Source organism: Orycteropus afer, unplaced genomic scaffold, assembly GCF_000298275.1.
Source record: "Orycteropus afer afer isolate SDZICR_OR568_19922 unplaced genomic scaffold, OryAfe1.0 scaffold00247, whole genome shotgun sequence".
Lineage (NCBI taxonomy): Eukaryota > Metazoa > Chordata > Mammalia > Tubulidentata > Orycteropodidae > Orycteropus > Orycteropus afer.
The window spans coordinates 2,194,053-2,205,022 of record NW_006921834.1 but is presented as its reverse complement, the minus strand read 5'-3'; the positions used below and the strand labels follow the sequence as shown (position 1 = coordinate 2,205,022).

The 10,970-nt window shown below is 41.4% G+C and overlaps 1 protein-coding gene across 1 annotated transcript; it reads left to right on the top strand.

Moving 5' to 3' along the window:
* Positions 1–2,890: 2,890 nt before the first annotated feature.
* HNRNPA1 (heterogeneous nuclear ribonucleoprotein A1) lies at positions 2,891–6,950 on the top strand. The gene is made up of 10 exons (XM_007949476.2): positions 2,891–2,905; positions 3,690–3,806; positions 4,095–4,241; positions 4,368–4,578; positions 4,664–4,756; positions 4,843–4,935; positions 5,548–5,622; positions 5,862–6,011; positions 6,629–6,784; positions 6,895–6,950. Exons 1-10 carry the CDS (start codon positions 2,891–2,893, stop codon positions 6,948–6,950), a joined length of 1,113 nt encoding a protein of 370 aa, XP_007947667.1.
* Positions 6,951–10,970: the final 4,020 nt, after the last annotated feature.

Genomic DNA, 10,970 nt, shown 5'->3' with positions numbered 1-10,970 from the left:
CAGTATCACTATGGAAGTAGATTGCCCCATCTTCCTTCCGAGGAGTGGCTGGTGGGTTTGAACCGCCAGCCTTCTGGTTAGCAGTCAAGTGCTTTAGGCACTACGCTACCAGAGCTCCCGATACAGCCAATATGCAATGAAAATTTATGTATTTTCCCAAAGCATCCCAGTATAACCATAACAGGCATTGCCAATAGATGGGCTGTCTGTAACAAAACAAAACACCTAGAAGGAAACATAATCAAAAGGCAATGAGTTATCCAAGTGATGGATGGGTCTTCTGTCCTCAATACCTAAATATCACCCTCCTTATGCAGCTTCCTTCTTCTCCATATTCAGGCGTCCTCAAAGGAAAAGACTTAGAAAATTGTTAATGGTGTGAGGAAAAAAAAAAATCAATCAATCTATCTATTTGGAGAAAAATTCCTCAGAAACTAAGATAGATAGGCATTAGGAACTCAGAAAATGTTTATAAAGCATTTAGAACAAACTAAGTACTCTAAAAAAAAGGTAAAAAAACCTCTGTCATGAGTATTATGTTCTCTTAAGAACTATCTATATGGGATCAAATTGACAACAGCAACTCAGAAGATTAGATAGAACCTTACCAGGCAGTCAGTTTATGTTAATGAAGAACAACTTAGTGAAGGAGGAGGAGAATGGTTACACAACTTGAAGAATGTAACCAATGTCAGTAACTTGTACAATTAGAAACTGCTTATTTAGTGTATATGCTTTGCTGTGTAAAGGGTATTCTCAAAAACAAAGTAAGTAAAATTTAGGGGAACAAAAAATCAGACCTTAAAAAAAAAAAAAAAAGATTATCTTAGTTCTTAAAGAAAAGACAACACTCTTTAGAGGTATAAGGAGAAAAGGGGTGGTGAGAAGTACCTGATTGTAACTGGAACCACAAAAACCTTAATTTTTAATTACAAATATTATCATTAAATTACCCACTGACCAAGCCAACCCACCTCGATCCCATTGTCTCCAGAGATAACCCTTTGGTGTGTATCTTTCCAAAACTTTTTGTATATATTTAGACACATATCTATTTGTCCATACAAATACGTGTGGCTTCGTGTATTTTGCTCTGACGTCTATCCACGACATCATAAAGATTTAACCTACTCATTACAGCAGTCATCAGCCTTTCTAAAAAAGCGTGTTTCCAAAGTCAAAAACCCTGCCCAGCTTCCCACCAAAACCTAAAAAAGTGTGGTGGATGGTGAGATGTACCGATGAGGGGAAAAAAATGCCAAACTCGGGCATACAGGTGGAAATTTAAGGTTTCTCTACCAGGGAGGTGTATGGGATGGAGGCCCAAGGCTTCGTTAGAGATCACCATGGAGAAAATATCTGCCCCTAAACGCCATCATAGGCTTTGAACCCCTCTCCTAAAATCCCAAATCTAAAGACCTCCTCCTCTTGCAGCGCTGATTGGACGACCTGCCCGAACGCTTTCCTTAGGCTGTCTGCCTACTGGCTGCGGATTTGGTCCATCCATTTTACCCGCTTGACTCCCGCATTCCCCATTGGAGTCAGATCGCTGCTTCTTGGAGAAGCCCAACCTACCGCGCGCTTCGTGCTTATTGGTTCAGTGAACCGCTGCTCAGGCGGAGATAACCCGCCTTCCACATTCCGATAGCCCAAGGACCGATCAGTCGTTAGCTGAAGGCAGATCCAATTGGCCTATAACCTCGCCAGTCAAACGCTTGGGCAGCACAGCTCCGTAGAGCCCACAGGAATAAAAGATCCCGCCCCCTGTTCTTCTATTGGTTGGCCCGAATCACCGTTCCCCCCTTCACTATCCCCCATCCCGCGGCCCATTCATTTCACACAATAATGAGCCCAATAGAAATCGGTTTAAGACCTCTTATGGGTAGACAAGGTTGTCTGGCACTTACCAAGGATCGAGAGTGATCACTCAACGCCTAACGTCTTTCCTGTTCCTCTATGGCGAGACCGGACCACAAGCCACCGCTGCCGCCGCCTTCTGCGCAACGCCAACCGCCCGCCAAAACGGATCCTTCCCTGCGCCTGCGCGACCAATCCTGAGACCGGACCCTTTCTCCGCCCATAATGCCTGCGCAAGTCCCATCATTGCGCAGGCGCTGTAGGTTCACCGCCTCTCCAGCCGGCCATTTCACGTGTTACAAGCGGCAGGTGGGACTTCTTAATGCGCTTGCGTAACCTCGCCATTTTAGTACACATGCGCTCTATGGTGGTCACCCCCCCGCCCCGGGCCAAAAAAATTGTCACAGGTCAAATTCTTTTCTAATGAATAGTGTTAAACTAGATTTGAGGAAGAATTGAATGTAATATTGGGAGCATGGAGATTCGAAAACTTTAAACACCTTAAACCAAAAAACCAACCTCATTGCCGTTGAGTGGAATTTCCACGCATAGTGACCCTATAGGGCACAGTAAAGGCTATAAATCTTTTGGGAAGCAGACAGCCGGAGTGGCTGCTGTGTTCCAATCCTCAACCATTAGGTTACCCGCCGAGCACTTAACCACTGCGCCACCACGGCGCCTTTAAGCAGGTTAGGTACATTCAAATATGAGTGATTGATCTGATAGCCAATCAGACTAGATAAGAGTAACATTACTTTGGAGCCAAGGGGTGGAGAATGCGTAGAACGCCCAAACTGATGACGTTACATAGCAATGTGGCACCACAGCCCAATAGTAGGAGGAAGCTATTTTTTACATCCAATCAGAACAAAGAATGGGCGGAGTCTACCAATGCGGAAAGCGAGGAGGCGGGATATAAAGAGAGGCCGTAGGTAGGCTGGAAGATACATTGGGTAGGTTACTCCTTTCTGCCCGTGGACTCCGCAGGGGAAGCATCGTTAAAGCATTTTTATTTTTTCTGCCCACTGCCGTCATGTCTAAGTCAGAGGTGAGTAAGATGTTTTTTTTTAACCTCATTTTCTTTCTCTTTTTTGAGTTCCTTAGGATTCGGCTTCGTTTCATTGCTTGCACCAGCCCACCCGACAGTTCTTCGTTTGCTGCCAGGGCCTACCCCTCCCAAAGTTCGAGTCGCCATTTTGTTCTCATCGTCGCCATGAGGCCGCAGTCCGGCAACCATTAGTTATTACGCCGGGCTGGGGTTACGTTTGGCAGGACTTTTAGGGACAGTGGTGTTCCCCACCCCCCGTGCTCATGGACTACCTTTCTTAGTTTTTAGTGTTCTATTGGCGATGTACCCCTCCCGCCAAGTCCTTTTGTTGGCGCGTGCGTCTTTAGGCACATACGGACGCATGCGCTCCGGGCTTCCCTGACTTTATAGTCTCCACCGTAGTGCCACCCCTGTCAGGGAGAAACACGTGGTTTATAGCAATCCAAAGGAACAATAAATTCTACTTACCTTAATGCTTACAAGAGCTCTGGTGGTGTCGTGGTTAAAGCACTCGGCTGCTTACCAAAAGGTCAGTAAGTTCTAACCCGGTAGCCGCTGTGAGGGACAAGGGTGAGGCAATCTGCTTCCGTAAAGATTTAGAGGCTTGGAAATCTTGTGTGGGGCAGTTCTGTACTGCCCTGAAGGATCTCTGAGTCAGAATACGATGGGTTAGGTTTTTTTAAAATTATTATTATTTGATGATAGTGCCTAGTTTTTATTCTTCCAAACTTAAAGAAAGCTGAGTTTCGTGTAATATTTTTAATACTCTTTTTTTCATTCCTAGTCTCCTAAAGAACCCGAACAGCTGCGAAAACTCTTCATTGGAGGGTTGAGCTTTGAAACAACAGATGAGAGTCTGAGAAGCCATTTTGAGCAATGGGGAACGCTCACAGACTGTGTGGTAAGATAAAAGGGCAGTAAAAGTAACAGACTTACTTGTTTGTGTTCTTGTAGTTGACTGAATATAAAGATTGATAACAGGATTATAGCTTGTGGAACGGTATGATTTTGTTATTGATCCGATTCTCACTCTAGGATCCCTACCCAGAGTACTGAGAAAATAAAAAGGGGTTTATATTTCTCCTAGTATAACATTTCCAATTTCCTTGCTCAGAATAGGCATGATAGCTTCTGAACCTTAGGAATGAGAATGAATTAAAGGAATTAAGTGAATTAACAATTTTCTTAGGTAATGAGAGATCCAAACACCAAGCGTTCCAGAGGCTTTGGATTTGTCACTTACTCTACGGTGGAGGAGGTGGATGCAGCCATGAATGCAAGACCACACAAGGTAGATGGAAGAGTTGTGGAACCAAAGAGAGCTGTCTCACGGGAAGTAAGTTTTCCTTCTCATTTGGGAATGTGCTACTAGATGGACTTTATCAGCTATTGAAAAAATATTAAGATTCTTGGTTTAGGGGTGCCTTTTGTTAAATAACAAATGGTCTATTTTCTCATTAAGGACTCTCAAAGACCAGGTGCCCACTTAACTGTGAAAAAAATCTTTGTTGGTGGCATTAAAGAAGACACTGAAGAACATCACCTAAGAGATTATTTTGAACAATATGGGAAAATTGAAGTGATTGAAATCATGACTGACCGAGGCAGTGGCAAGAAGAGGGGCTTTGCTTTTGTAACTTTCGACGACCACGACTCTGTAGATAAAATTGTCAGTAAGTATCAGGTAACTGGAGCTTATTAAGGATTCTAAAATCCATGTGGTATTCAAAACCAAAAGACCTTGTTTTCTTTTTTTAGTTCAAAAATACCATACTGTGAATGGCCATAACTGTGAAGTAAGGAAAGCCCTCTCAAAGCAAGAGATGGCCAGTGCCTCTTCTAGCCAAAGAGGTATGTTTGTTGCTTGTTTCAACCTTAAGATGATTCTGAGTAATCTCCAGTCTGTGTGGTCTGACGTTACTTTACTTATTCTTAAGGTCGAAGTGGTTCTGGAAACTTCGGTGGTGGCCGTGGAGGTGGCTTTGGTGGGAATGACAACTTTGGTCGTGGAGGAAACTTCAGTGGGCGTGGTACGTATGAATATTTAAAAAAAAAAAAATTCATTGCCATCGAATTGATTCCAACTAATAGCTACCCCCGTTGGGTTTCCAAAATTGTAAGTCTTTACAGAAGTAGGTTGCCCCATCTTCCTTATATGGAGTGGCTGGTAGGTTTGAACCACTGACCTGGGTAGCAGCCAAGTATCTTATCTGTTATGCCATCAGAACTCCTTATATGTAGGTACAGTTTACAGTAAATTTGTAATTTCATTACCCTAGATAATACCATTTTACAGCTTGTGGGAGTATGTAACTAAAAACTCATTTCTATTGAGGACAGGGTACAGTTTCCAAGGTTGTAAATCTTTTATGGAAGCAGACTGCCACATCTTTTCCTATAGAGCTGCTGCTGGGTTCAACCCATCAACCTTTCAATTAGCAGCTGAGTGCTTAACTGCTGCACCATCAGAGTGTTAGTATGTACCTACCAACTTTTGTTTCCAGAGTTAAGTTTTCTTGATTTCTGATTAGAGAAGCCAGGTCTTTGACATGATAACAGGCAATTTGTGTTTCACAGAACAAAGGACTATCTCTTAAAATTTTGCCTTGGGTGGTATAATTAAAAACTCTCCATTCTTCCAGGTGGCTTTGGTGGCAGCCGTGGTGGTGGTGGATATGGAGGCAGTGGGGATGGTTATAATGGATTTGGTAATGATGGTGAGTATGGTTTTGTGGCTCATTTGTGGGGTTTTTTATTTACGTGTGTGTATATAAGGAACATGTAAGCAACCTCCCATTATCTTTAGAATAGGCTAGTAGAGACTAAAACTAGTGCATGACCAGCTCAACTCATCATAATACGCATGCTGTGTGTGAGCAAGCCTTTAGCCATTGTGCTTGCACAAATATTGCTTGTGAATACTTTTGTCTTATTGAGAAGAATTGTATTCTTGTAGGTGGTTATGGAGGAGGCGGTCCTGGTTACTCTGGAGGAAGCAGAGGCTATGGAAGTGGTGGACAGGGTTATGGAAACCAGGGCAGTGGCTATGGCGGGAGTGGCAGCTATAACAACGGAGGAGGCGGAGGCGGCTTTGGCGGTGGTAGTGGTAGGTATCCAGTGATCCAAGTCCTTGGTGTGGTAGCTAGACTAGCCTCTTAGAGTTTGCCCATGTTGGGATTTGATGCTTTTAGAAGCATTGTTGCACTGCATGGTATATTTCAAAAATACGTGGGCTTGCTATGCTACCTCCTCCTAGCTTTAAGCTGGGGCCGCCTCGCTCCCAAAAAATAAGACAACAAATGGATAGTGGTATCTTGATTTGGAATTAGATTAGCTTCCACTGCAAGATTGAACATCTTAAGTCATTCTTAGGACCTTAGGCACTTTGTTGATGTATCCGCGTAACTTGTTTGTAGTGGTCCTAGATGCAAAAAAAAAAAAAAGCAAAAAACCTTCAGGGCTAGAAATAAGTTAAAATACATGTTTGATGATCTCATTTTGGTGTTGAATTGGGTTGATATTAAATTGCTGGATCATTCTACTTAATGCCTTGCACAGAAAGGATGGAAATGCAAAGCTAACCGGTGACTGGAGCCATTAGAGTTTGAGAAGAAGGCAAACAAATGATAAAAAACCTTTTTCCACCTGTGAACACTAAGATAAAATTGCAAACTATCATTTTCCCCATAAGTGACAAGGAGAGGCCATTTTTTCCCTTCTTAGGAAGCAATTTTGGAGGTGGCGGAAGCTACAATGATTTTGGCAGTTACAACAATCAGTCTTCAAATTTTGGACCCATGAAGGGAGGAAACTTTGGAGGCAGAAGCTCTGGCCCTTACGGTGGTGGAGGTCAATACTTTGCCAAACCACGAAACCAAGGTATCGTTTTTAAACAGTCTCTTAAATTTGAGTCTCATTGTATACCTTGTCTCAAATAGAATAGCATTATCAGGCAATTCCAAAACTTCAAGAATTCCCCCCCCCCACAGGTGGCTATGGTGGTTCAAGCAGCAGCAGTAGCTATGGCAGTGGCAGAAGGTTTTAACAATTGCCAGGTAAGTAAACACCTTTTCATATTTTGGCTTAATTTTTTGTAATTGCTGATAAACCCAGTAACCCTAATATAGCCGAGCAGTGCAAATTAGTTAACATAATTGCAGTAAAATTGTGGTTGTTAATATTCAGAATAGCAAAATTTGTGGGAACAACTTGCTATTGGATTGTAGCCTTGAGTCTTAATATGTTTAGATTAACAACTTTATTCCATATTGTTCAACAGGAAACAAAGCTTAGCAGGAGAGGAGAGCCAGAGAAGTGACAGGGAAGCTACAGGTTACAACAGATTTGTGAACTCAGCCAAGCACAGTGGTGGCAGGGCCTAGCTGCTACAAAGAAGACATGTTTTAGACAAATACTCATGTGTATGGGCAAAAAAAAAACTCGAGGACTGTGTTTGTGACTAATTGTATAACAGGTTATTTTAGTTTCTGTTTTGTGGAAAGTGTAAAAGCATTCCAACCAAGGGTTTTAATGTAGATTTTTTTTTTTTTTTCACCCATGCTGTTGATTGCTTAAATGTAATAGTCTGATCATGAAGCTGAATAAATGTCTTTTTTTAAATGTGCTGTGTAAAGTTAGTCTACTCTAAACTGCCCCAACAGTGTGAAGTTTAGAATTCCTTCAGGGTGATGCCAGGTTCCATTCAAAATTTACTTAAAACCTTAGACTGCTTGGGGGCACAGAAGCCGTTGTCTTCAGAAACCTTGGTGTAGTTGAACTGACAGTTACTGTGTTGTGACAGAGTTCACCATTAAAATGGTTACCCAAGCAAAGTTAACAGAATTTATTTGGTTATAAAAATGATTGTTGGAACATCCTATGCAATATATCTAAATTGAATCATGCTACCAGATAAAATTATAGATGGGATTGAAGCTTATGTATCCATTATCGTGTGTAATCAATAAACAATTTAATATCTTGAATGGAATGACAACTGTATGGATTTGGGACTGGCAGAGATTTGGACTTAACCCTACCCGTTACCCCTGAACAATGTTGAATGGCCCTCACAATCAAGTTCAAAACTCTGCCAGAGAATAGACACTAGCTACTGGCTAAGCCACTCCATAAGTCCACAGATTGGAAGTTTTGGGGAGACTTTTTTAAAATATAACCAATACCAAATTAACAGAAAAATTACGCTTACATTAAAGGAAAACTGCAGTTTTACTGGGTTCTGGTTGGGTGGATCTTTATAGAAGCTTATAGATTGAGCACAGTTCGCTAACAGTAAAATTGTAGAAAGGGTAAGAAACTACATTATCTGTAAAAGTTTATCTTACCTGCAGTTTTCCTTTAAACATGGCACAAGAACACACAACCATCCTAAAGTGTTAATTGTATAGAAAATTATTTTTAAATCTTTAATGATTACTTAACATAATTGTTATTTGTACATAAGTTCTGAGCCTTCTTTTGGTACCCCCATAATTTCAGTGCCATTGTACCTGGTAGTATAGAGATTGTTGATCAATGGGACTGTGTATTCCATCCCATGGGTGTGTTAATTGAAGCTTGGGGAGGAGGGTGGAGGGAGGTGAGGGAAAAGTGGGGGTGGGTGGGAAAGTATGGATAGTTCCATGGGTTTGATATTGGCTGAGTCTGCGATAGCAGGTGGAACCTTAACTGTTGAGGGAGTTTGCAGATACCTCAGGATTCCTGACAATGCGTTTAAAGATCCAGGAGAGATGTTCAGCTACTAGGAACTGCTAGCAAGTATAGCCCGAATGGCTCCGAGCTCAGACACTCTACAGCTGAGATTAGACACTTGTGGTATGTGGAGTACAGATAAGCCAGGGGCAGGCCACGGCTCGCTCCATGAAAGCTAGGAGGGAGTGAAGTTTCAGTGACCATCGCAAGGAAGGAGGCAGACAAGAGTAAGGCACACCTGACTCTTAGGACTAGCAGTAAGAACCAGGAGGAAAGGTTTTATTGCTATGCTGGTAGGTAAGAACAGATTTTACTTACATCCATATAGTTATCTAAAATCCAGTTTTCTCTTAATGTTTTCTTACTAAATTGAGCCAAAAGAAAACTAGTCCAGTTAAGCTGAATTTGGTTTTTCTGGAGATGACTATAAATCAATGTCCTAGTCTTGGTGGCTCCCAATTGAAGGAAGTGAGCACTTTAATTTATGTTTACTGTAATTCTGCGATATATATTTTCTTGCCCTTTAATTTTGACTAATCTCTATCCTTTGACTATTTTCTTAAAACGGCTCAAAGTAATGTATTATCTTCTCCATGCCCCTAAGGTTTATTGTGGGAGGGTGGGTGGGCCATTAAGGGGAGGTAAAGGGTTTAGTTTGAGATGGGATTTGGTCTCAGAAAGAAACTAGTTCTAAAGGTTGTTTACTTTTCTAGGAGAGAATCTGCTACTACAGGCTATTGGGCTCTCTTAAAAAATCATCCGTCCAAGCTCATAACTAAAAGGTAAGTTTTTTGTTCTTGCTATTTCTACAGTAAATGAGAATGACAGACTGCCCCTCAAAACCCAATAATCTTACAATGTGGTCTAATAGTGTAAGCAGTTGTTCAAAGAGATGGATGGCATTTTAGAATCTTTGACCTCTGCTATGTAAATACTAAATGACCTGTTCTCTTTTTGCAGGAACATCCTTGTGAGGACAGCCTTTATTTGAATCCCTGTGCCTTCTCACTGCCATGCAGTTGACATTGGCTACTATGCAGCTCAAATAATTAGATTGTGTGAATGGATTTTTAATAAATTACATTTAATTTTGCTACCTGTGTGTTTGTTCATATGCATGGTAAATAATTTGGTACACATTATTTCCTGTTTCAAGTGTAGAAGTGAGTGAGATTTTTCACTGTTTTTTGAGGGGAGATAGAATCTTGAAATCCCACCTTAAACCATTAACGCCCCTATTCCTTATCAGTGCTTTTGATCTTTAAGTTGTTAAACTGTAAGAGCAAGACCTTGTATAGGTATATAGTAACTACTTTTTGAAGCCTGTATTAAAAGATATGGAATGTTTTAAGCAAGGAAACCATGTTGAAATAAGGAGGAAAAATTGGGATTTTGGGAGTGGTTTTAAGAAATTGTTTCATTCCACATCATGGTTTAATGAAGGTGGAGAAGCCAGCTCTAATTGCAGGAATAACTTGGCCCACTAGAAGTAAGCTGTTTACCGTCTTGCTCCACTTAAGCATGTTACTTTTCTAGCTCCCTTGGCAAGGGAAAAACAAGTTGTAAAACAAGCTAACAGCTGCCATTGAGCTTCTGTGAATCTCCTCTGGGAGCTATGCTTATCAGCTGTTAAGTTGTGGAGAGGCATGATGGATCTCATCTTGGGTGAACAAGTTGGATTTATTGGCCAGCTGTCTCAAGTCTAAAAGGGGGATGAAATGAATATGGAAGAGAATCCTTCTATAAGGTAATTTTAAGGGCAACTTAGAAATTGCCTACCATCTTAAAGGGTCATCATCCAGTCTTAATTTTAACCTAGCAAAACTTGAAGGAGGTGCTTGAACTTGTTTTGGTTGTAAGGTACGTTTTACTGGAGGAAATTCTGCCTTTAGCACCTACACTATGATGACATGGCCCCATATATGGGACTAGGTTCTTGAGGAAGAGCCGTGCACTGTTACCTGAAGGGAGGAATTTCAAAGGGTCTCAGGTCTTCCAGGTTTTTCTCCCAACAAAATGAGCATGTCTAGCAATGAAAAATGAGATATGATTACCACAAGAGTAAATCTTGAATGAAGACTGGTCTTGCCCACCCAAGGTTTCAAAAGATCACTTCCCCAGGTAGCAGGGAAAGGTCATTTTACCACTAGGGTTCTAATAAGTAAGAATACATCTCTTACAAGAGGTTTCTGTACGGAGAAAGCTAAGTATATTACTCTCCTACTGTCAACACTTTAGTCCTTTGCTACATGCTTTACACATAAAATGAGAAAAAAACCTGTTGCTATCAAGTGTGTTATCACTCTGACCCTGTAAGACAGAATAGAGCTACCCCCATGGGGTTTTAATCTAT